Raw genomic sequence first — 27,406 nt, 5'->3', positions numbered from 1 at the left:
ATCTGCTCTGATTTGGCTAATGACAGAGAATCAACAATGTACTGTGGTCACACAGAGGAACAGTGGATGGAACATAATATTTCTCCTATTTTCCTTATCCCAGACCCGTAGGAGGCTCTGTGTTGCTGGTGTTACTCTTTGCACAGGCAGCTGCCTAACAAGGTTGAGAAAAAAAACCAAATTCTTCCAACAACATTCCACTTTTATAATCAGGCTTGTGTTGCCGTTCCAAGAGAACTTGAATTAACAATCTATGCACTTCCATTTAAGGGGTTATTTACAAGCATTGACCTTTCCTGGCTCTTTAAGTAAACTCAGCATCAGAAAGGCAATTTCTCTTTATAAAAGGAAGCAGTCAATGCCCAAGTGTCCCAGAACAATATATCTGCCTCCACTTTTACAGTGTCCTAAAAAGTCAACAATCTTCGTTGCTCAACATTTCTCACACTATCTCCCCTATCCCGGATCAGGCTGCTAGGCTCCCTTGTCTAGATGAAACGCAACTTCCTACACCACCTCACTGGCCATCCTGTCTCCCTGTAACATGCCCATAAATTGAAGTCAGCATTATGTCCCTGAAAGACCTTCATTACCCAATTTCTTCCTATCATTCTAGCTTATTTGTCCCCACTCCACATTCAGCTAACCTGTACTTCTTTCAGATCCTTGGAACAGTCATGCTTTGTCACCTCTGGACTTTGCATATGCTATGTCTTTTTTTCCTGAACATTCTGCCTTGACTTTTTTTTAATCACTGAAGTCCTCTTCATCCTTTGCATATATGAAAGGATGTCACAATTTCTGACATTCCCGGAGCACCATTCTGGCTTAGATGCCTCTCCAGAACCATCTGCTATTTTCCCTTTTGTGGTATTTATCAGACTGCACCTAGGTACATGTCTATTACATATTTCCTCTTTATGACTGCCAAACTGTGAGGTTAGAGGCTATGTGAGCCTTACTCATTATCGTATCCCTTAATTTAACAAGGTTGCCTCGTGGGTACCCCAAAAATATTTTTTAATTAATTTGAGTGAAGAGGCAAAAATAGACAGTGTTTTAGAAACTTAGTATTATTCATGATATGAAAAACTTGCCAGGGGAAAGACTAAGGAAAGGGAGCAATTTAAATGGTGAAGCAGTTATACACTGTTGAAATGTTGGAGGCCTCCTATGGAATGAGAAATGTGGAAATAAGAAAAACAGAGAAGCCATAATAGCCATGGTTTGGTGAACATCAATATAAGGAATCACAAATAGAGTCTGGGAAGACTCTACCTTAAATGCAAGAGTTGTGGTATCATTCCCAAAAGCTAAGAAATAAAAAAATGTAAACAGATTTTGAAGACAAGACAATGATTTGCTATTGGACTATCTAATAAGAAATATTTCAAGGGCCATTAGAAAAGTGAAACTTGAGCTTGGAAAGACCAATCTTGTTTTAGACTTCAGTATCCCTAGGGTTGGGAGCATCTGTTACCAGGCCAGTCAATATTCCTTTCTTACTTCTGATATCAGAACCTTTCTTTCCTATAAGGAATTCATTCCATCAGGGCTAGGAGGCACTCACTGTAAGTTATTTTCAGGTGTAGGACAGACCTAAGACATGATCAACTAAGTCAGACAGACAGACAGAAGCATGAGCGTGTGTCCCATGCCAGGAGCATCTGTGTATTCCTTGGGAAGGTTCTGCTGAAGAATGAAAGAAAAAAAAAAAGAGAGAGAGACTCTTTCCAATGATGTTATCAAGGGAAGAGAATACAAGAGTGGGGTTCTCAACAGATTTCTCAAATAGATCTCCCTGAGGAGTAAAGCCAAGTAAAGAAAATGTGAAATAAAAGATGATTAACTGTGAGACCAGGTGTATTACTAGATTCTCTAGTGACGTGAGAAAAAGCATCTTATTTTTGCATAAGCTAATTTCAGTTGGGATATTACCTTACTTTCATTTATAACTGAAAGAGTCTTGAAAATTAGAAACAGTAAACTTCAAAGTTTTATGTTTTAAATAAAGAACCATGGAGAAGAAAGAGTAAAGGACTCAGGGTGAAACTGGAGAATTAACATGGTAAAAAAGCCGGAAAAGGAAGACAATCCTTAATCACTGAAGGAAGACAATGGAGAAGTTAGATCCAAAGTTGATGTAGATCTAACATAATTACTTAAAGGAATAACACTTGGGCAAACATGAAGACTGTTAAACAATGGCTACAGTTATTAAAAACACAGATGTAATCCCAGAAGGGCAATGAGTATCAACAGTGGAAGTCCAGATAAGATTGACTCTCTAAGTAACAAGGGCTACAAATTAGTACACATAGAATGATGAGAATGGATTAATTTTCATCTAGAGTTTACATGGATAAAGCCTTCTCTTAATTAAACCCATTTCTAAAATTTACATTTATATACCATAAAATGCACATCTTAAAATTGTACAGTGACACCACCTTAGAGTCTTTTTCCCAATCTTATTTTTTTATACTTGCAAAATTGACTAGCAACTCTCTTACAGTGTGTTGGCATCAGCTGACAGTTGTTAGATGGTGTCTTTCTAAAAACAGGGAAATAATGTGTGAGTTATGCTCATCTTTGGGAGCAAAAGGTATGGTGTGTAGGGAGTCAAATATTATCAGCAGTTGGAAGAGATTCTTAGTATAAAGATGTCAGAATCATCGTAAGGTATAGGAAACAAATCTAAGGGAACAAAAAGGTTTATGTTGTGCACAATATCATGAGGGTTGGAGAGCAGATGAGTACCACTTTGACTGACAATAGGACTAAAATGACAATAATCATGGTTTTAACCGCTGGTACTCAGTCAGCACTTACTAAAAGAAAAATATCATAGCATGACACATACATAATGTAAGAAAGGATTCCAATAACCATATTGGTGGGAACTTTTACAGATGGAGAAAAATGAGACTTAGAGAGCCTGTGTTCTAAAACTCGATCAGGGTCACACCAGTAGAACACGTCAGTACTGGGATACAGACACAATTTAACTTTGGGTGTGTGTTCTTAACTGCTCCCCGTATGCCTCTCATGAGAAGCAACAAGGGTTCAAGCTAGCCAGCAGGAAGACAACTGGTCATTATTACTTTTGGCAGGTGCATTAACTCTCAGGCCACTAGAATACTACCTAGTGTAGGATTAGTCATTTACTAATTACTAATTAAGATTACAGAGTCTCTTTTTCTAAAGATTTTTTTTAAAGCAACAGCACAATCAAAGACAAAGTAGCACCAGGTTATTCTCAGTTGAGTTAGGAAAACAGGTCTGCCTAGAGGTAGGGGAATAAATTGAAAGGCACTTCCTCAAGGTGTTTTTCAGCCTTCCAAATATTGACCAAACTCTTCACTAAAACCTATAAGTTGTTCTTTGTAGATAAACTAAAGGGTTTGGATTTTCAAAATTCAACCTTTCTAACTGTTGCTTTGGGTACAATGGAAAAATGACTATTTTAAGACAATGATACAGACAGAAATGCTCACAGGTTTCAAAAGTGTTTTGGCAATTATTAAATACATTAATTGAATCAATACAGGTAACACATTCGTTTACTAGTGGTTCCTGAGTTTTCAGCTCATTAACACGGGTTAAATTCATACTTTGCCAAGTTACACAGAGCAGAAAATACTGTCCCAATTACTTTAAAGATAACAAGAGTGAGAACTTGTTTATGAAATACCAAAGTGAAATGCAGCCTAAAATATGTACGTGCACGTGTGTGTATTTTTACGTGCATCAAAGAGCTGGTGAAAGTTATTTCTGGGCTAGAGCTGATTGAGAGAGTGATGTGAGCATGCTCTCAGAAATCCAATCTTCAGAGCCCCAATTCTTTCTTCAACCTTGACCCAAACAGACAGCCTGAGGTACAGAGAAAGAATTCAATCTTTGCCCTCTCTCAAGAGACTTGCACTACTAACTGGGAAGAAGGGCTTTTTAAGGAATGTGAAGCCTGGCTGAACCCTGCGGCCCCTGGGCCTTGGCTAGCACAGAAACCAGTCAGTTCTGCATACCTGAGCAATACCATTTAGAGAGCGACACCTTTCTTGCTCAGTGTTCCAGGTTGAGGGCTTGTGCCAAAGGTGATGATGAGAGGGGAGGAAAGAGAAAGCTGGGCACTGCATTCTGACAGTGAGAATGTCTCCCTACAGTTCTGTGTGCTGGAGGGGTGTGTGGGGATGAGTCCAGGGGGTTTGGAAAGTTTTAGTAATGGAAGGGAATGGGTGAGAACAGAAATATAAATCAGCTGGCTTGGGGTAACAGTCATATGTTCAATCAACGTTCGCAAACGCAGTTTCTATATTTAGAAAGATTTAAAGGCGTAAATACTTAAAAGGTTTATAAATTGAACTTCATAGCCTTTGAGTGAGGCTTTTAATGGGTTGTTTTTATTTATTTGTTTCTTTGGGAGGTGATCAAACATAGTGATTTAAGACTCAGCTTTTGAATTCAGCTCCCTGGATTAGAAACCTGCCTCCACTTCTTCCTAAATGTGTAACCTTAAATGATTTATTTAATCACTCCATTCCTCAGTTTCTGAATAGAAAAAAAAAAAGGAAAAATAGTACCCATTTCACAATGTTGCTGTGAATGGTAACTGAGTTAATACAAGTGAAATGCTTAGACTTGCACCTGACATGTAGAAAATGCTTAATAAATGTTAGCCATTATTGTTTGTTATTATTATTGTTGTTTAGCACATCTGAACCTGTGTGCTAGTCCTGGTGAAACAAAGAATATAGACCAGAGTCACAGGCACATGCATATGCAAAAGCAGAGTTCAAGTCTAATTTTAGGCTCCTACGCCTTAGGACAATGTTTTGTAGATCACACTGCTCCACACACTAACTTCAGGGTCCAAAAAACCAAGCTTACACAAACTGCTTGGGAACTTGGCTGACCTTTATTATCCAAAGCGGCATCTATTTCACAGGTTAGACTGGGGTAGGTCTGCTGCAGAATCAGACCATTGGTTTACCTTTATCAGGTGCATTAATTCTCAGACCACTCAGATACTATTAATGCAGGATTAGTCATTTACTAATTACTAATTACTCTGATGGCCCGAGACCTAAGGTCAGCAATTTTCTCCCTGCACACTAGGAGGATCCAGCATAATAGAGGCCAGACAGGTAATTTGCATTGTCTTTTCTTAGGATAAAAGGCTCACAATAGAAGAAGGCAGAAAGGATTCTGCATTGAAAGAAAGCAAAGAAGGCATAATTTGACGGAAGCTTCCATAAGCTTCTCAGGGGAACACCTGGTCCATCTCTCCTGCTGGGATCTGGCAGGTTTTCACATTTGATATTGCAGCCAGCCAGCTGGGGGAACTGGACAAGGTCTGACCCTGGCCCCACATCACTTTTACTAGCTGGCAATTCTTTTTCCTCTGAGCATCTGGAGAGTCATCCAACTGTGTTTGCCAAACTTGCTCCAATGTGAGAAGATTGTTTATTTTATGATCAGTGTCTTGAGCTTTAAGTAAGAATACCACAGAAGATGATCCCACTGTGATCCTTGCTAATGTACCTCTAGGCTAATAAGTACTGAGATGATCCTGCTCTTGGATTTCATGAATAAGAAAATAAAATGGGAAATGCATGACATTTAAAGAAAGTTATTGTTATTACTGAGTGCAAAATTTGTTTAACCCTCTCTGCAGTGGCTGTTTCATGTTGAATGTACTGCTTGCCAGATTGTATCCCCTGTTCTTCTTCTCCTTAAATATGTGCTTATTTACTTCCTGAGTTCAATTTTAGAACCCATCAAAGTAGATCCACTCCGACTCTGACTATATTTTCATGCATAAATTCATAGATGTCTTCAGAAGGAATTGCACTTGCATATGCAAATGCTTCCCAGTGCCTTTTCATTTCTACTTTTGGCCTGCACAGTTTTTAATTCATGCAAACACATTATACAAACAAATATGGGCTCAATAACAACACTCGGCATGTGTGAATTGTTAATTGCAAAGCTATGAGTATGATATGGCCAAGCAACTTCCATTATTATCAATGAAGGGGAACAAGATTAAACAAGAAGAATAAAAGTATATTTGAAAATAAAATTCCCAGTGCCTGGTTCATTTTATGTAAGTATTAATAAGGGAAAAGGTGACAGGTCAATCCACAATTCAACAATCATCTGGGATCTACAGCTCAGTGCACAATATCCAGGAGTCAGGATGCACCTTTAATGAGACTAGGGAAGAAGAGTCTACATTTCAGCACAGAATTACAAGAAGCAAAAATGTATGCAGCAACACTATAAATGAAACAAAAAATACAGCAGAAAATGAAAGGCTTTGGCCACCACAGTGAACATGCAGCACCTTTCAAAATATTTGAGTCTTGCATTAGTGCTGCTCTTGAAAATAACAGACAGGTGTCCTCATTCATCATATTAGAAATTTAATTTGTCATATTAGAAATTCCTGTGATTCTTTCTATTTTTTCCCCCCAGTTCCCACTGTGTGCACTTTGGGGGTCCGGTGAGAACTTAACGAAGTAAAACACTTGTTGAAGTAACTCTGAGATCAAAGACATTAGATACACATCAGCTTTCAAGCAACCCTCCCCTGGTTTGAAGTGAACCCATGAGAACACAGGAAAAGTCTATGAACTAGAGAGAGAGCTCACACCAGACGCCACATCTGCTAGGGTCTTGATCTTAGACTTCCCAGCCTTCAGAACTATGCCAAATAAATGTCTGTTGTTTATAAGATACAGGTTTATTTACATGGAAATAATTCAGAAAATAAGAGCAAAGATTAAATAAAAAATGCATCCTGCAAAAGGCTACAGTTCCAGTGGAAACACAATTCTGTTTTGCTGACATTTTTGGAACATTCTGTTAAATATAAAAGCTGGATCTACGGTGAACTGGGACCTTCTGAGAATATGTTTTTTGAGAACAACCACTGGATTGTGGATTATATATCATACATATATATAGTATTCTCTAAGAAACAAAGACAAGCAAAATAACTAAGAAACCTAAGAAACCAGGAACAAAATTCCAAGCTGCTATAGACAAATGTTTGTAACCCTCCAAAATTCTTACATTGATACTAATCCACAACAGTATATGGAGGTAGGGCTTTTGGGAGCTGATTAAGCTATGAGGGTGCTGCCCTCATGACTGGGTTTAGTGCCTCTTACAAAGAGGCCCCAGAGAGCTCCTGTGCCCTCTTCAGCTACATGAGAACACAGGAAAAGTCTATGAACTAGAGAGAGAGAGCTCACACCAGACGCCACATCTGCTAGGGCCTTGATCTTAGACTTCCCAGCCTTCAGAACTATGCCAAATAAATGTCTGTTGCTTATAAGATACAGGTTTATGGTATCTTGTTAGAGCAGCCCAAAAGGACTAAGACAAAAAGTATCTCACAGGGAATTGAATTAGTTGCAACATTTGGAACAAGAAATAAAGAATCAGTGATGTAAGCAAATGATTCAGTAACTCAGCAAGGAGGACCTGGACACTTAGCACTGGCAGAGTGACCCTCTCCAGCACTTGCACTGTGTTTTTGTTCTTTCACTTGCAATTTGGCTAATATGAATCACACACATGGCAAGGCTGTACACAAAGCACAAGACACGGAGCTAGTGAGTCAACATGGCCATACCACCTCTCACACTCTCTTTGTATTAGTCTATGTGTCCAGACATTCACAGCAACCCTTGACAGGGGATAACAAACTTCCTCATGGATACTGGATATGAAGAGAATGCCAAGCGTTAGTGCTTGGGAGAAAAATATTGTCCTCCCCAAAGAAACCAAATACTGTAAGAAAATTAAGTTTTGGTGAAAGCAGGAGGAAGGATGATATCAGTGGAACTAGGTAATAACATACATGGGCTCACCTATGGCTCTGCAACACAAAAAGACAGATGCGTAATTCAGAATTAACACCACATTTTTGGGGAGGGAGAAATTATGTATTATCATATAGGGGAGTTGGGAGGGGTTAATCAATACACCATTTGTTCAAAGAGAACCTGAGAAGCCCAGTGAGTAAAGCAATGGGTTTATGTGTGGGCTTCAAGCAGAACAGATTAAAAACCACAGATCCATTTGTGTTGCTCAGGACAGGGATTCATGACAGTCTTGGGAATACCCTTCCTGGAGCCAAGGGTCTGCTGTAGGTCTCATCTGTCAAAACCAACCAAAAGCAACCACCAAACTGCCAAAGAATTTAGTGTCCAGGACAAAAGATGCTCTTCTGTAATAGCCATAGAGTTTGATACGGGTTGATAAAAAGATTGTTTTCTTAAACGCAAACATAATGGGAGACAATGTTGGCATACCTTGTTCCCATTTTTCACCGACCATAGTCATCAATGCACAGCCAGGCAAGCCGAGAGTGTAAGAGAGCTCACAGCAGGTCAGTGGGGGCAGCTCTACATACCTTGCCTTGGGAACTCATCTGACTCCCGGTGCACGAGGTCTGTGACACGGGTTCCATAGTGCATCCTGCTGTCGTGGTCATAGGCCTTCAGAGTCTCGCTGGAGCTGTAGGACTTCTGTGTGGGCACGCGACAGTCTTCACTGTCCAGGGAAGAACTTGTGTAGCGGCACTCTTTGCCACACCGCCCCCTGGTCAGAGAGCGGTGTCGCCGGTCCTTCACATCCATTACTCTGGATCTGGCAGAAGGCTGATGTTTTCAGAAACGTCAGGCCTGAGTTTTGGCACTTGTCACTTTACCACCTGAAAACACCAAAGGAAAAAAACTTAAGACTGTGATTATAAGAAATGCTGCCTTCAGCTTCTGACTCACACTCTGACTCAGATGAAAACATAAAAAGACAAATTTGGTCAGCACTGCATAATCTCTTCTGCAAATGCTTAATGTATACTTAAACAATCAGCCTAAATAGAAAAACTAGATACAGTAAATTAATTTTCTTGCTGTTTAATAGATTGGGGGAAAAATAATACCAATATAAGTCATCTTCTGGTTTTTTATATGTGCACAGATGACATGATAAGTCTGTCACTTTAATGCAAGTCTCATTATGATATGGTTCAAAAAACAAAACTGATTTTATCAATCTTTAATCACATATTCTTTCTGCTATAGGAAGACTGGTGAAAAACAATATCAAATTTAAATAAAAATACAACTCTATAAAATAAAACAGGTGTATGATAATACTTTATATTATTATAAATATGTGATATATATAATATATAAAAGAAATAAAAGAAAGTTGGGCCTAGCAAGTAATAATAAAAGGCATCTTGACATGTAAACAAACTTCCTCTGATGTCTTTACTGAGCCTTCAGCAAACTCCTCAGTTTCTCTCCTTTGCAAATCTATCTTCTATGGATATACCTTGGATTTTCCCTAGTCACCTATCAGCAAGAGATCCTTGCCCACAGAGGTCTAAATGGCACAACCACCTGATCCTCGGCCTAACCCTTCATTGCTGAGATATCCACTGCAGAAAAGAACACTGAACATAACAGGTAAGCTGACGAAAGGAACCTAATATGAATTGGCAACCAGGGAGTTCCACAGTCTGTCACTGGATACCCTGGGCCTGGAAGCATATGCCAAACATCACTCAGAAAACACTAACCTTCTCCCTAGCAAATAAAACAAAAATGCTTAGATACCTCCAAGTTCCAAATGGTAGGCTCGTATTGATTTCATTGGCCATACAAAATAGCATGGACTACCGGGTTGGGGCCTGGACAGAATGCACAAATATGAATTTTAATTAAAATGGAAAATACAACCTAGAGCCAGCGGAATGATTTTTCTCTGGGCTACCATTGCTCACTGCCTCCTCAGTATTTCAGGAAATATTCGGGGAGCAGATCTGTAGTTTTGAACCCTCTGCTCTTTTTTGGTTATCTGCCACACTGTGACGGGATGCCTATGTATATCAAAGCACTAGTCTTTATGCACAGCAATGTGGATGGCATCTATCCCAAGACGGCAGATGCAAAGTTATCCCTCCCTTATCTTTTCACACCAAGGGGTCCTTCTGGATCTCAGGAACCCTCCTAATTTATACTATTTTATACACTTTATCAAATACTGCCTAAAGTCATGGACAATTTCGTCTGGAAACTGGCAATGAAAAAGAGGGTACAACTGTTGTAAACACCAAGCACAGTTATGCTCTGTCACAGTCATGTATAAAACAACCAACAGTTAGTCTCCTGGAACCTACAGTTCTTGACTCAGGAAGTTGAGAAGCACCTTAGAGAGTCACCAGTCAAGACCCCAGAGTCTGCTTGGAAGACAAATAGTCAATGTTGGCATGGAAGTCTTGCTTCTGCATAGTTCAGTTCAAGTGTCTTAACATTACTGCAATTTCTAGATGCCAAAAATCCCCTCCCTTATTTTCCAGTATGTGATCTCAACATTTTGGAGTCCATATTATAGGCCATTGAAGTCTTGGATGAATTCCACTGCCGTGGCCACTAACTAGCCAGAGCCCTTGTGAAGTTACTCCTGCCTTTTCCAACTCTGTTTCTCAATTAGTGAACATGGAAAATAATAGTATCTACTTCATAGAGTTTGTGTAAAAGATTTTTAAAAGATACTGTGGTAAAACTCCCAATAACCTAACACATGGTTTGGATTCTATAGAAAAGTACTTTTTATTTTTTTCTCCCAATGACAAAAGATATTTCTTTGCTAAGTAGTTAAAGATGTACATAAGAGGGTACAGAAGATAACATAGATGCCTGAAACTCAAAGTTCTACTTATAAATTTCAACACTTGAACTACACACCAATGAAAGGTATGCTTCAGTATTTACTACGGATTTATAAGACTGGGTACACCAACATTAAGGAGCCACAAGTGGTTCGCAGGGGGAATTAGGGGTTTTGAGTGGATTTTATAATTTTCCTCTCTCCTGTTTCACTGTAAGTTTTTACTTTTTAATGTTTTCAGTATTCCTGACTCATGAAATCCTATCTTCTCTAATTTGCATCATGCTTTGGAGAGTAGTCTTTCTACATTTATGTGTATGTGATTATATTTTATATACCTTTTAAATCATTCTCTAAGTGGGAACTTATTTAAAAAGTCCAAGAAATTTAGTGTTTGGACATCCAACATCTAATTTTGTTGCCCAGTGATCTTTTCCTTCTAAATTCTTCTTTCTTGGCTATGCCCTTGATAGTTAAGCTTGTCAGCAATGTCACCTCCAGATAAGTGACAAACATTTATATATAATGAGGTAAAATGACAAATCTTAATCAGAAAAAGATAATTTCTTAGGTAACTGAACAGAGTACACAGACTATTGGCTTATAGACATTTTGCATTGTCTGCCTGTTATTTAAAAATTAATTTTCAATATTAAAAAAGACAAGAAAGAAAAATTTATATTAAAATCTGAGTATCCAGCTTATCAGAAAAGTTAGGCAGTCTAGAAATTTCTGCTTCCAGAAAGATGGACTAAATGTACTTCTACTTATTTCTCCCACTAGGTACCCTGTATTTATAAAATAAACATAAGAGAAATCTGAAAGGTGGAAAAGAAGAGGCAGATCAACTAGGGCTCCCAGCACCCAAGAAACAGCACTGCGGTCAGTTCCTGGGATTTCTTTTTGACCTAATACTCTAGACTTGGAGCTAGAGACACTAGCAACCCAGAAACACGAACAGGCACAAACAGAATCCCACAAAAGCCACTTCTTCTTGCCAAAGGGAGGGGCAGCCTCACAAGAAAGACAGTATTCAGATAGTAACCACCTCACTCTAGCCAAACAACACAGAAAAAGCTGTAGTAGTCCTCACTCCCACTTCCACCAGCACAAGCCGAGCAGGTGCCTTGATTTCCAGGCTGCTGAGGAAGCAGCAAGGCACCTCAACCTCAAACAGTGATCTGAGAGATGGCTCGGAGGGAGCCGGGATCCTCTCCTCATTGAGAGCCTGGCCTTCCACCCCCACTAAGGGGTAAGAAGGAGCGAGCCCTCCTCTGCTGTGGTGGTACAGGAGGAAGCCTAGTGGAAAGTGAGGACTTCCACTGCCTCCCAGTGTTAACAAGTCTGCTGCCCCTTGTCTGTGGCTGTTGGTGTTAGTAGATCCACATGGGGAGGAGCAAGGAGTGTTACTACTCCTACCACTAAAGAGGCTAATGGCAAGTCAGAACTCTCACCTCCTCCCCTACTCGCAGGTCCTGACAAGAAGCCCCCTGCCCTTGGGTGTTGCAAAGACTGTGTGGGGAACCTAGAATTCTATCCCAACCTAGCAGTGATGACGTGGGATCTCTCTCCTAACAGAGCAGTGTCAGAGGAGACCAGCTAAAATAGAAGGTTTAAATAAGATATAGAATCTCGTAACATAGTCCTCCAAATGTCCAGATTAAAAAAACTCAAAAACCTGTAATACCAAGAACTAGAAAAACCTCAAACTGCATGAAAAAAGGCAATCAATACATGCCGACGCTGAGATGACAAAGATGTTAGAATTATTTGGCAGAGATTATAAAACGGCCATCATAGAACACTTTAATGAGCATTTATAGATACACTTGAAACAAAGAAATAGAAAGTCTCATTAAAAAACAGAAAGTCTCCGCAAACAAATAGAAGATATAAAGAAGATTCCAAAGGAAGTCTTAGAACTGAAAAATAACCAAAATAATAAATCTCAACAGATGGGCTTAAGAGCAGAGCAGAGGGAAAGAAGAAAGAATGAGAGAACTTGAGAACTGAACAATGGAAATGACACCATCTATACAGCAGATTAAAAAGTAGATTAGGGAGGAAAAAAAGCAAACGGAGACTCACAGATCTGTAGAATAATAACAGAAGACCTAATGTTTTTGGCATCAGAGTCCCAGAAAGAAAGAACAGAAAGGGGCTAAGAAAGTGCTAAAATAGCAGTTGAATACATCCCAGTTTGCAAAAAACAAAAAGCTACAATCTCAAGAATCTGAACAGATCCCAGACAATAAATCCAAATGCACCCATATCAAGATATATCACAGCTAAACTTCTGAATATTTAAGACAAAGAAAATCTTGAAAGGAGTGAGAGAACAATGATATATCATCTATTGAGAAAAACAGTTTGAATGCAAGTGGATTTCTTATCAGAAACCAGGGAGACCAGAAGGAAATGGCACAACATTTTCAAATAATAAAATAAAACATGGTTCAACCCAGAATCCTATATTCATTGAAAATATCCAACTAGAATGAAAGAGAAAACAAGACATTGTCAGATGAAGGAAAAGCTAAGAATTTATCACCAGCAGACTTATTCTAAAAGCATGGTTAAAGAGTTAGTTCTCTAAAATGGAAATGAAACAATAAAAGGAGAAATATTGGAAATAATAAAGAAGTCAGAAAGGAAGAAAAATATGGTAAGCAAAAATAAGAGTAAACACATTAAGTTTTCTCCTTGTAAGCTTTAAAAATTATTTTTGATGTGTGAAATAAAAATTATAACACTGATGAGGCTCTAAAATGTATAGAGAGGATATATTTAAGAAATTATAATAGGAAGAGTAAAGGGACATAAAAGGAGGTAGGGTTTTCAGTATTGAGCTGAAATGGTAAAATGAACAAAGCAGTAAACTCTGTTAAGATATGAAGGTATAATGTAAAAACTAAAAAAAGTTACACAAAGAGAGATGAACTCAAAAGCAGAGATAAATCAAAATCAACAAAAAGTCACTTTAATATAACAATGTAGGCATGTTGAGAAAAAATAAGGAAAATATATACAATACAAACATTAATCAAAAGAAAGCAGGAGTAACTATTAATATTAGATAGGCAAAGACTTCATAGGCAAAGAAAATTACTAGAGAGAGAGAGAGAGAGAGAGAGAGAGTGGCATTATGTAATGATGAAAGTATCAATCCTCCAAAAAGAAATAGCAACTCTAAGTAGGAATATACCAAAACCAACCAAACAAACAACAGAAAAACAAGATGTAAATATGTGAAACAAAAAATGATAGAACTGAAAGGAAAATACACAAGTCAATAGTTACATTTAGAGGTTTTGACACCAGGGTCCCAATAATCGATAAAACAACCAAACTGAAAATCCAGAATACAGGACCCCAAAATACATCAACCACCACAGCCTATTCAACATCTTAGAATATCCCTCCCAACAACAGCAGATTACATATCTTTCTTAAGCACCCCATGAAACATATATAAAGAGAGAACTTAGCCTGTACCATAAAACACATCTCAAATATTTTTAGACTTGAAACCATAGGGTGTACGTTCTCTACCACAATGAATTTAAACCCAAATCAATAACAAAAAGAAGAAAATCTCTAAATGCTTCAAAACTAAACAACACATTTCCAAATAATTCATGGGTAGAGGAAGCAGTCTCAAGCAATATCAAAATATACATTGAAGTGAAGGAAAATGAAAATATGACATATCAAAATTTGTGAGAACCTGCTAGAGCAGCGCTGAGAGAGAAGTTAATAGAACTAAACACATCCATTGGAAAACCAGAAAAGACTCAAATCAATCATCTAAAATTCTACTTCAAGACTCTAGAAATAGAAGGAGAAAATAAACACAAAGCCAGAAGGAAGGGAATAATAAAGAGCCAAATTTAATGAAAGTGAAATACAAAAACAATATAGAAAAGCAATGAAACCGGTTGTTTTTTTAAAAAAAAAAAATCAATAAAATGAACAAATCTATGGAAGACTGGCAAAGAAAAAGAAGACACAAATTACCAATATCAGAAATGAAACAGGGGTATCACTAGAGGCCCTGATGGCATGAATAAGATATTTAGAGAACACTACAAAGAAATTTACAAAACTAAATTTGACAACTAAGATGAAATGGACTAACTCCTCAAAAAAATGACTATCATAACTTGCCCAATATGAAATAGATCATTTGACTAGCCTTTTAACTATTAAGGAAATTTAATTTGTAATTTTAACACTCACATACAAAAATTCCCAGCCCCACATGATTTCACTGGAGAATTCTATTCAATGTTTAAAAAAGAATTAACACCAATTCTAAAATCTCTCCTAGAAAACAGAAGAGGGAGCACTTTACCATTTATTTTATGAAGATATTATTGCACTGATATCAAATGAGATGAAGGCAGTACAAAAGAAAAAAGAATTGAAGACCAATATTCCTCATGAATACAGATGCAAACATCCTTATGTTAGCAAACATAATCTAGCAATATATAAAAGAAATGAGGAAAATAGAATTTACTCTGGGGATGCAAGGATAGCTCAATATTTTAAAATCAATCAGTGTAATCTACCATATTAAAAGGATAAACAAGAAAAATCACACAATCGTATTGATCAAAATAGAAAAAACATTTGGCAAAAATTCGTATCTATTCATCATAAAAATGCTCAGAAAAATAGGAAAAGAGAGAACTTCCTCAATTTGATAAAGAATATAGACCTATAGCTAACATTATACTAAATGGTGAAAGACTAAATGTTTTTCCCTAGGAATGGGAACAAAGCAAGGATGTCTGCTTTCCCCACTGTTATTCAAAATAATATCAGAGCATCTAGTCAGTGCAATAATACAAGAACGGGAAATAAAAGGCATACTGTGTAGAAAGAAGACATAAAACTGTCCGTTGTTATAGACGGCATGGCTGTCTATGCTAAAAATCCCAGGAAAAGTCCCAGAACTAATGTGAGTGAGTTCATGTGGTCATAGGATACAACATACAAAAATCAATTGCTTTTCGATATACTAGCAATCAATAGGCTCCAGAATGCAAATTACAATACTATTTACAATCGTTCACAAAGAAAAGAACAATGCTTTGATGTACGTCTAACAAAATGTGTTGAGAAATTGGATGCTGAAAAAAACTATACAAAATTTATAAAACCAAAGAAATATTTAAATAAGTAGAGGATAAATTATGTTCAAGGATTGGAAGCATCAATGTAAAAAAAATGTATCAATTCTTCCCAAATTGATATACAGAATGAATGAAATTCTTACCAAATCCCAGCAAAAAATTGTATAGACATACATAAGATTATTCTAAAGTTTATATACAGGGATAAATATATTCTAGAGGAACTAGAATAGCTAAAGCACTTTTAAAAAAATTAGAAAAAAGTAGGAGGAATCAAGTTACTCAATTTTAAGACATTATATAGTCACAGCTACAATAATCAGTGCTGTGTTGTACTGGCAGAAGGAAAGACACATAAATTAAGAGAACAAAATAGTGAACCTACATACAGACTCACAAAAAAATATCAGCAATTGATTTTCAAAGGGATGTAAAAGCAATTTGGTGGAGGTAAAATAGCATTTTCAGCAAATAGTGCTAGAACAGTTGTAAATCCACAGGCCAAAAATTAAAAAGGAAAAAAAAGACACTTGACTTAATTTCACACCTTGTACAAAAATTAACTTAAAATGGATCACTGAGGGAGACACAAAGCATAAATCTTTTAGAAAAGGCTTAGAAAAAAACTATAGAACTTTTAGATAAAAAGGAACAAATCTTTAGACTTGACACCAAATACATAATCCATAAAATGAAAAATTAATAAGGTGAACCTCATCAAAATTAAACACTTCTGTTATGCAAAAGATTCCATTAAGGGGATAAAAGGACAGTCTACAGATTGACAGAACCTATTTGCAAGCCATATATTTGATAAAGGTTAAGAATATGGAAATATGTCTCAAAACTCAACTGTAAATAAACCAATTCAGTTAGAAATAGGCAAAAGACACAAAGTATCACTCCACCAAGTAGGACATGCAAATGGCAAAGAAACACATAAAAAAGATGTTCAACCTCATTAGCCATTAGAGAACTGGCTAAGTAAAATCCATGATGAGATATTACTTCAGACGTGTCAGAATGAGTAGACAAAAAAATAGTGACAGTACTATGTACTGACAAGGAAGTAGAAAAACTGGATCACTTACAAAATGCTGGCCCAGATGTAAAATGACACAGAAACATTGGAAAACAGTTGAGCAGCTTTTGAAAACACTAAATGTGCAACTGCTGTCCAATCCAGTAATTCCCTGCTGAGCATTTATTTCAGAGAAATATAGATTTGTGTTCACACAAAAACTTGTACACAAATGTTTACAGCAGAATGTTTGTTCCTAACAGTCCCAAACTGGAAAGAAACCAGATGTCCTTCAGTGGGTGGCCAGGTAAGCAAACTCTGGCACAACTATGACATGAACTACTGCTTTGCAATAAAAAGGAATAAGCTACTGACATACATAAAATCCAGGATGAATCTCCAGAGAATAGTGCCGAGTGAAAAAGTCATTCCCAAAAGTTACATGCTGTATGTGCCCCATTAGCACAATATTCTTAAAATAAACACTGTAAAAACGAGTACAGATTAATGTTTGCCAGGGTTAAGGGGAGTAGGAGGTGTGAGGGAGGGAAGTATGGCTATAAACGGGCAGGAGGAGGAATCCTGTGGCCATATTTTGGATCTCGGCTTTAATAATGTCAGGACACTGGTTGTTATATTGTGCTACAGTTTTGCGAGATGTTGGCATTGGTAGAAGTTGATTAAAGGTACCACTGGATAACTGTGTATTACTTCCTGAAATTGCACATGATTCTACAGTTATAGCAAAGTAAAAAGCTTAATTAAAAAAAAAATTTCATCAGGCAGTCCAGCAAACCTGAGCTGAAATTCTATCATGAAACCAAATGCTTAATCTAGGAGGTCGTTCACAGTGTTAAACTGGGCATGCATGCTCGTTACCATCATCATCATCATCATCGTACCACTCCCACTAACTTTACAGCCAGTCTGCTTCACTTATTTGAACCCTCTGTTTGGCCAATATAGTCCATTATATTTGGGACTTTTCATATAAAGGAAAAAAGAACACTGTTTTGGCCCCTGGTAAGGATCATAAAGAGCCAGTTACAATATAAGCAGCAGCATTTGCCAACATATTTTTCTTCTTAAGACTATTCTAAAATAAGAGAATGGATACTGGTTTAACTCCGGAGATGGCTAAAATCCATCCTCTATCTAATGAAATGCATGTATTACCCACTGTGGACAAGCACTCTTTGCACAGTTGTCCTTGAAAGTGAAGGTCAACAATTCATGTGGGAAAATGCAAGTTTAGAGACTGATTTTAAAAAGTAATTAAAATCGCCTTGAAGCAGTAAGAAAGCTGGTAACCAAAATTATAAATCTTTTCCCCAAGCCTCTGCTTTTTCCGGCACTGACAAATGGCAATCACTGGACGGCAATGCCTCTGCCGACTCTGTGCCGCTGTGCTGAGGCTTTATTCTGTTACTTTCCCCACTCCCTCACTTGAAGAGTGTTCACACTGCTTTTTTCATCAGTAGCCTAAGTGGGTTCCATCAGTTTGGCAGAACAGACTAGAGAGATCTTGCCTGCAAGCCTTTGTCTAATTAACTAATCCTATGAGCTGTAACACTGTTCACTATTAACTTTTCAGATTATCCTACTACTTAAGGAGGTTGACTTGTTAATCACTGACAGCCCATTTGAGATGTGTGTGTCTGTGCGTGTGTGTGATTGTATATGTAAGTGTACCTCTGTGGGTATGTAAATATGTGCATGAATGATGCATAGGTGGGTTTTAGGTGTAGGCAATGAAGAGCTACTATTCCCTTTTAACAGTTGTTATTTAAAGTCACCTCACCTTCATCATTGGTCTTCAGACACACCCTGGACATTGTTTCATTGTGCTCGAATATTTGTATCTTATAAACTGCCGATAGCCTTTGAGAGGTGTGGTACCAGGAAAGCTAGCCATTTCCAAATGTGCACATGATTTGGGGCTCTATCAATTCTGAGATCAATGGGACCACCTTTCTTCCCCATTTCAAATTATGATTAATCAGTGAAGAAGTCTGTCTACAAAGGAGTGGGGAAGAGTCAGTACATGTGAATCAAAGATTCTTGTTTCCTAGTCTCAGCTAGTGTCACAGATATTTTAGAAATTCAATAAAAATTTTCATTATATGAATGTTTGTAGTTTAAAAATACACATTTTAAAAGGTTAATCAGAAAGCTCCTATGGAATATCCTCCTTCCTTCTGAGAACACATTAATTAGATTGCCTACTTGTTTCTTAAATATTGCAGGAGCCATGTTTCTATAGTGAAAAAGATCTAATGGATAACACAAGGTCCCTTTATCCTTAAGTCCTGTGCAATTTTGTCTATTACCAAAAGCAGAAATGTTAAGTCAACCTAAAAACAGCATATTCATAGAACATTTTCCCGTGTATTAGAACTCCTCTATGAAAGTGGTTTATTTTAAAACCTTTGAAACACCTCATGAAATTGTAATGCAGAACCTTACACATAAAAGACAAAGAAGCTGAGATAGGGGAGGGAGTTGGGAGTCTCACTTATCCCGCACCCCTAGGTATGGCTCTGAGGGACACAGTGGGAAAACCAGAGTGTATATAGAAGATTTCCTGTTTCTCTTCTCAGAAAAATTCAAGGACATGTCTGAACATAGATACACTCCAAAGCATCTGCAGACAGAATATCCCTGTGACCTCTGGGTGGACCAAGGAAAATCTGGTTTAAAATCTACAAAAGTGGAAGATAGTGTGCTAGTAATTTAATGCACTAGTAAATAAGAGGTCAAAGGCAGTTTGCTTTCTGCTTCTCTGTGCCCTTATATTGATATGTCTGGGGATAAAAAGCCAACTCTGGTTAATGTCCAGAGCAAGAAAGAATAAGCAAATTCACAACTGTGTTTTGCTCTCTAGCTTCAGAGCTACATACACTGCTGCCTTTTTACCATCCGTTAAGAGTCCCTGGAGCTGTTTGCACAGGAAGTGGTGAGAGTAGTACCAGGACCTGTTGTCTATGAATTCTATGAATGGTGAAATGCAAAAACATTTCTCTGTGCTAGCAGTCCCCATGAGTAAAAGTCACAAAGGGGCAAAATGTACCCTACAGATCCAGATACTCGCAGACATAGCACAAGCTTGTGTGTTTGCATATATTCTTATTTGAATAGCAAAGAAAATCAAAAGTCTGTATCAGATTGGTATTAGGTCTAATTCCACACGCCCTTTTCCCCCCTCTCCACTCCAAACTGTTTAACATTCAAGAAAGTCAGTGTGGTTACACCTCCTGCTAAAATTTCAGTGTGAAATGTGGCGGTTTACTGAAGCCTTTGCCTCCTCAGCTCCACCCTCCTCGCGTGCAGGCCCCTGAGCTCTCCTCCCATTCTCTCATGTGCCTCCTGAGAGCAGGAGCTGAACAGATGGCTGTACCTTAGGCACTGGCTAAGCTACCATAACCGGGAAGATTGTCCCTCCCCTCTCTTCCTCCCTGCCATGCGGAGCTCAGAGAGGCAGCAGAGCAGGCACATGGGCCTGCAGCCTCAAAACCTAATGAAGGAAAGAGCTGAGCAGCAGCTTCCCCTTCCACTGAGTGTGCCCTTCTCATTCCCGAGCCTAAAAGCAACATCAGATCATCAGAGGGAGAGGAGGGTGTTGGACCATAGGTTTCCAGGCCAAACATCAAAGTCAGAATCATTGTCAAGTCAAGCTCCCATTTAATGAATGCATACAAAGCGCCAGGCCTTGACTTAGGCTCCTTAGGTACGTTATTGCTAATTGCATCCTCCTGAAACACAGGTACCCTTCTGTGTGTTTTAGAGATGGGGAAATGGAGACTCCAGGAGGTTAAGTGACTTGCTAACTTCACACACCTAATAAGTGTGCATGCTGAGATTGGAACTGAGAGTCGTCTGACTCAGAGGCCTACCTTCATTACAGAAATAGTAACTCAGAGAAAAGGGCAGTCTTAGAACATTCTGTCATGTCCCTTTTGGTGACTGGATTTGTAACTGACTGCCCAGTACCCCAATCCAATGCAGTTGCCTCACAAAAGTCACCAACTGCACTGCAATCTTGATGCACTCAGACATCTTATCAATTGACCAGTATACACAAGCGCCTTTTACATATCATAAACAAAAGTGAGAGACACCATGAGAAATCTCATGAAGCGTTGAGGGGGACAGATCTTAATTTCCACATCTGGAAAATGAGGATAAGATGCCTACTTTAAAGGGTTAATGCAAGCGTGTCAAAAAGCACATATCAATCTCTTAATAACAGATGCTCAAATTGTGATTTCACCACCACAATCATCATCCTTATCACTACTGTAAATCATCAATGTCATTCAGCCATAAAAAACTGCATTAGCTGCTTTTTAGTGATCCCCAAAGTACACGCAGTACCACTATTCCAAATCATATCTGTTAGGGTGCTATATTTCTCTAACACGTTAGCACTGCAGTGCTGTCTTAGGATGGACACAGAGATACTAATACTCCCGTTTGGTATTCAGCCTTTGCTGCATCAGACAGTTTCACTAACACTGAAAATCTGAAACTGAGAGTTTCTAACATCACTCATTCTTTAGCAAATCAGATGTACTTTGTCCTGCATTTTTAAAAGCCCATATTAAATTTATCAAAGAAATGATAACACATAAGGTAAGGAGCAAATGACATGAAAAGCATTAGTTGTTTATAATTAGTTTACTGTCTGTCTATGAAAGTAAATTCTGGTAACTGGAAATTCTGTTGTTTGCTGGAACTAAATGTTGGATGTGGAGATACAGCATGTGAGGGATTGGGATAGGTCTAAGTTTCTCTGAAGGAAGAGAGATGTAGAAAGGTCTTAAGAGGCTAGGTGAGTGTATGAACTGGAAGCAGAGAAATTTAGACATTATGTGGTGAGGATGTAAAAGAGGCATATTTGGAAGGGGAGAAAGAGAATGGGTGGAGAATGGAGATTCCCACTGCAGAGTTTCAGAGGAGAATGCTAACTGGGTGGTGTCAACTCTGTGCTCCAGCCTGGGCAGCAGGGGTGGAATTTCACAGCACAATCTAAATTCATGATTGATTTTTGATTGCATGTGCGTTTGGGGTGGAGAAATTATTTTACTAGTATGAGAAAGCAGATAACACTCACTGAAGACTTAGTTCAATGATGACATGGTGTAAGGAATAAGATGCAAGATCCAGAAAGGGATGATAACAAGGAGGGCATTTTACTCTGTATCTGAGATGCTCCCTGAGGGCAGGGACCTTGTCTCCTTCCAGGAATCTATCACCAGGAGCTTGCAGAGAACCCACCATCGAGGAGCACCCAAAAAGTTTTGTTAAAAATACCTATGCATCGACATAGAGGCATCTGAAGATAAAAATGGGAAAAACGTTTAAAAGGGCTTAGGCCAATTTTATCTTTCCTAGTGTTTAATTGTCCTGAACATATTTTTCAAGTCTGTTGTTAATTTATAGGATTTACATAGACATTTTCATACAAATTTTGTAACATATTTGGTCCTGCTTTATCAAATAGTATGTGTTCTGTTTTAAGATATCCTCTGCTTCTTTAACTAGGGAAAAAATATTGCTAACTGCTTGGAAAATTATAATAGTACTCAAAGAATAGGAGCTGGCCCCTGACACCATGTGAATTCAGAATCAATGGCTTACCTTTAAAACATCTGTCTGTTTTGGAAAGTATGTGCTGAGGCCTAGCATGAGTACATGTCAGGATTCAATTAGCATTTTCTGTAAAGATTCAGGTGGTAAATATTTTTCCATATCATAGGGTCTGTTGTAACTACTCAACTCTGCCATGGTAACACAAAAGCAGCCTTAGAAAATACTTAAAGACTAGGCATGTCTGTGTTCCAATAAAATTTTATTCACAAAAATGGTCAGAGCCAGACTGACCCTCAGACCACAGTATGTCAACTCTCACTATATGTAAATAGGAAGCAACCAAAGCAAGAAGTTTGGAATTCTGGCCAATTATTAGTTTCACACTAACCATGTTTGACCAAAAATCTCTAAGTAAAGGAGGACCTCCTTGCCAGAAACTTTGTGCCAGTGAAGAATTAATATAAACAAGACACTGATGGTGAACAGGGGTGGGGGCAATAATTAGTACAATATAACTAGAGGAAATTGCTTGTATTTTGGAGGCAGCTGATTTGAAACATTTTCTTAGGCTCCAAGCCAAAGCTCTTCATCTCAAGAAGACAGACTTGTAGTTAACTGATCTTGTGACAATAGTTTGAAATTTGACCTTTGTTCATAATATGTGTTTAGTTCTTTTCTACTGCTCCTGGTAATTATCATTTTGCCAATTATTTTCTAGCATTTGGGTTTGCCAGAAACACCAATGATGATATCAAATTATTTTCTTATATCATTGTCTTCTGTTTTTATGACTTTATATCATCCTTTGCATGTATGATACAGAAGATAATAATGCATTTACCAAATGACAGAAAATGTGGATAGGTCAAGTTTCAAAGTCCAGAAGGAGACAAAAGCCCAGAAAGAAGCTTAGCTCATTTTCAGTTTGGCTGAAAAAGGTATTTTATCCAGAAGTAAGGAGCAAAAATGTGGGCAATAGCTTAAGAGATCATTTATACAAACCTTTATTAACAGGAGCCTTTGTACCCTGTGCCTACTATTGTAGGTTGGTTGTAAATCAATAGGTGATATGGAAGAGAATATTTAAAAATGCAGAGTCCGATGAAAAATTTTGTGCAAATTTAAAAATAACTCAATAACATCAATCTCAAAATTATGTACTTGGCATTCCTGTATTTCCTAATGATCCCTCAAGGTATACCATTATATTTTTACAGCCATCAGCACTGCCATTCACCAGAAACATAATGCTGTAATCACTTAGAGGTTCAAGGAAATGAAAGATTCTCACATTTGCCTACTACCCTCTGTTGTCTAATATAGTATCAAATGTTACAGCAGTGTAAACTCTTCCATACATGTGGAAAAAAGCCTCTGCGGGAGACAGCTGTGATGAACTGTCTGAAATACAGAGGCAGCTTCTGATTTTTGAGAGGGGAATGTTCCCTCCCAAAGCAATTACCAACATCCCTCCTGCTATGAAATGCTTGTGTTCTAGTACCACTGCCTGGAAAGCAAATCTGGCATCTTATGTGCCTTTGGTTATAAAAGTGGAGGGCCACTTTGGTGGGGCAAAGAATAAAGGTGCAAAAAAGAAGTCATCAGAAGCCTACTTTCAAAAGACATACACTCTTTAAATCCTAGAAATAGAAAATAAATCCACGCTTGATAAATTAAGATTGGTCCTCAACAGAGGTTAAATGAAAACCTAAGTAGTCAGGATCGCTGACTACAATGGCTAAGGACCCAAAACACAATGGAGTTGCAAACAAAAGAAGGACATACACCAGAGTCAAATGTCGGTCAGATTCTACCAAATGCCTTCCCACATTCACCTGCAGGATAACACACAATTTTCTATGGGGACTCAAGTACAGCTTCATAACACTTTATGGGAACAGCAGGATTTTAAAAAGTAACAGGTTGATTTGGCAGGCAGGACCAGTCTACGACACAGAGCAGAGGCAACAAAATACAGAGGGATGAACAAAAAAAAGCAACACATTACCTATAAACCACAACTGAAGAGACTGCAGATGACATTAGACTGTCCCTACTTATAATAAGCAATTCATGAATCCTGGGATACCCACACTGTGTGATTTAGCCATGAGTTTTATCCCTAATCATAATTCATCTATGTACCTGAATATCTGAAACCTTTTATTTGTATGAATGGCAAGGTCCCAATTACTGCACCATGCAAGGGACTTCATATTTATTATGTCTTTAAATAAGACAACCACCATTTTATTTAGTTATCCTTATCCCCAAGGAATAAAACAACTTGTCTTAAGATTACCAGAAAGTAGCAGAGGCTGGATGTGAATCAGGATATCTGGTTTTAAATCCAGATTTTAAGAACAAATGCCATCTTCTTTTGTTTCTCTCCCAGGTATCTATTGTTTTAAATACAGGTAAAACTTCTACAATATGAAATAAGGTCTTCAAATTTCAGGAACTTAGCAAGTACTCTATGTACAGCTATCTCTCATTATTATATACATCTGGAAAATTTCTGTCTCCAGTAAGAAGACACTTCAAAAATAAATGAATGATTTTCTAACTCCTAATCAAGGTTAAATTCCATGACTTCCTTTTCTGTGTTAACCCCCTTTCCCTTGCACCTGAGTATTTTTATGTGATTTGATAAAAAATTAAATTTGAATTAAAATTCATTTTAGGGGAAATTCTGTACCTCTCCTTGAGATGATTTGTGACAATTTGCAATCTCACAGTAATAAAGGACTGTTGCAATAAGGAGAGGCTGAAAGGAGAGGCTCAATTGGCTGAAGTAAGAAAAGAGTTAGACATTTCCTAAAGGTGACCTGCCTTCATTCAGCCTCTATACTTTTTCAGCTAACAAGCCCTTGTGCACCAGGAATGTGGTAACTATGCTGAATGGAGTGAATAGAAAACAAGACGACATAGACTCTGTTTCAAGGGTCTCACCCCCTCCTTGGAAGCCAGACCCAAGCACAGACCATTAATGCAAATTCACTGTAACGTTAATGCTATGAGCAAGATTACAGAGGAACACATTGCAAGTTAGTCATCTCCACCTCTGTGGTGTGATTGGAGGAAGTGTGACCACATGACCCAAGCTAGACCAATCAGAGTATCTCTTCCAGGAACATGGAACTATTTGCAGAGAAAGAAGAGCCTAATTGAAATTGTCTCCTAGTAATTGGTCTGTAATGTACATGCTTGGAAAATGTGAGGCCAGAATCCCTTGCTCATAAACGGAGAAGCAGATGCAGAAGAAGCCAGTTTGCAGAGTGAGAGAAGAATATAGCAGCTGTAAGGTATGTAGAATGGAGACTTCGTACAATTTTCTAAACCTTAGTTCTGGTACCTCTCAGGCTTGGGTATAATTCTGCACATGGATTCATGGAGATGTTTCTAAACTCTGAGAAAAAAATTTTTCCATTTCAGCTGAAACCAACTTGAGTTACTTTCACATATTTAGAACGAGAAAGATCAATTTAAGAAGCTATCACGTGAACTTACATGAAGGAAAACGATTTGATAATACCATAACCCACCCTGCATCGCCACTCTCCCAGCTCCCTTCTGGTGAAAACCCTGTAAAATGGCCATGTTGCCTGCCCTCCCCTTTGTTTATCCGCACTCAAGCTTTGCCATTTCAGGAAAGTCTCCACTCGTTTCCTTCGTACTTAGCTCACACAAAAGTGAGCTGTTGTAGATAATAAAATCTTATGCTGAAAAAGCTATTTACCCCATTTTCTGTCTGACCCTGCACCTATCTTGGGCATCCAGATGCCTAGGTACGATTTGATGACATTAATAAGTATGTCTGCCAGTTTGACTTGCTAAGCAAATGTCGGCAACATTCAATGACTGAGATGTGTAAACCGCTGAGAAAAGAATATACTCAGATGGAACATGAATAATGTCACCGGCCTGGTGACAGATGTACTGCTCTCACTGCACGTAGGGAAAGACACAGGGAAAGCATGCAGGTAGAAGAAACGCCTTGCCTCAGTGCAGGTTGCTGTTAGGGTCATGGGGAAGATTCTGCAGGGTGGCGATTCCGTGTCGTCGACACGAGAGCCCAGGGAGGACTTGTGTTCCTTTGCAGCTGCCAGGGGGACTGGAGGATATGACACACTCCGTGGGAAAACGGCCCAGAGTTTAGGAACAAAACACACACTACTCAACTGTCACATTTCCTAAATCACTCATGAATACATTTCCATACCCAGTAACAGCCAAATAATTTCAAGTGTGCCCCATCTTGTCTACTGCATCGGGATGTACAAGGAAAAAGAGACACTGGGGATACGGATGGCGGTGGGAGAGAATATGTTCCCCCAGGGCCATGAGCTCACAAGTTTAGCATTTCCATGCTGGCTGTATACCAAATATCCATCCTTCCATCCTTTCTGAAAGATAAATAACAGTATTTAAAATATAAAAATGCAGCCTCTTCATTTTTCAGACCACTCCTTGAGCAAAAGCAACCTCTGGGAAAGCATGAGACCTTTAATTCTGTATCCTAAATAGTACTCTGGCTACTAGGAATTCTGTGTGTGACCTAGTCCCAGCCACCAGAGACACAGTGCAAACTAAGAAAATATATTTTACTCATCACTGGAAAAGGAACAGAATTGCCTAGCATTTGTGAATGTTTTATAAATCAAAATAGTAGATACCAGAATGGTGAAGGCTGGCACATGACGGGCATGATAGATCTATTAAAGAATTGGAAATAAGAATTGAAGGGAAATTTATAAGTTTAGCTAGCACATGGACTACTGCCAAAATGTAGATTAAAATCCAAGTAGGATATGTAAAAATTGGTGGATGGGTGGAATCCATGGAATTCTAGTCAGAAGAGAAAACACTCTTACTTTTGTTTAATCCACTCATTTTTTCCCCCCGGGGTAGTATTCATGAGTTCAGTCTCTGGGTCCATGCACACAGTTTTGAATTCCAG

General features: G+C 38.2%; 1 protein-coding gene across 3 annotated transcripts in view; it reads right to left on the bottom strand.

Annotated features, from left to right (window-relative positions):
* The window catches only part of TENM2 (teneurin transmembrane protein 2), a 1,165,071-nt gene that overhangs the window by 879,990 nt on the left and 257,675 nt on the right, over window positions 1-27,406 (bottom strand). For all 3 annotated transcript variants that reach the window (XM_057491503.1, XM_036884772.2, XM_036884776.2), the window contains exon 4: window positions 8,426-8,725. In XM_057491503.1, coding sequence (XP_057347486.1) covers window positions 8,426-8,651 — 226 coding nt within the window. In that variant the 5' untranslated portion in view covers window positions 8,652-8,725. The remainder of the gene's footprint in view (window positions 1-8,425; window positions 8,726-27,406) is intronic.

Source organism: Manis pentadactyla, chromosome 2 (assembly GCF_030020395.1).
Source record: "Manis pentadactyla isolate mManPen7 chromosome 2, mManPen7.hap1, whole genome shotgun sequence".
NCBI classification, from domain to species: Eukaryota; Metazoa; Chordata; class Mammalia; order Pholidota; family Manidae; genus Manis; species Manis pentadactyla.
The sequence above is the reverse complement of the archived record's forward strand: the minus strand, read 5'-3'. Positions and strand labels throughout refer to the sequence as shown.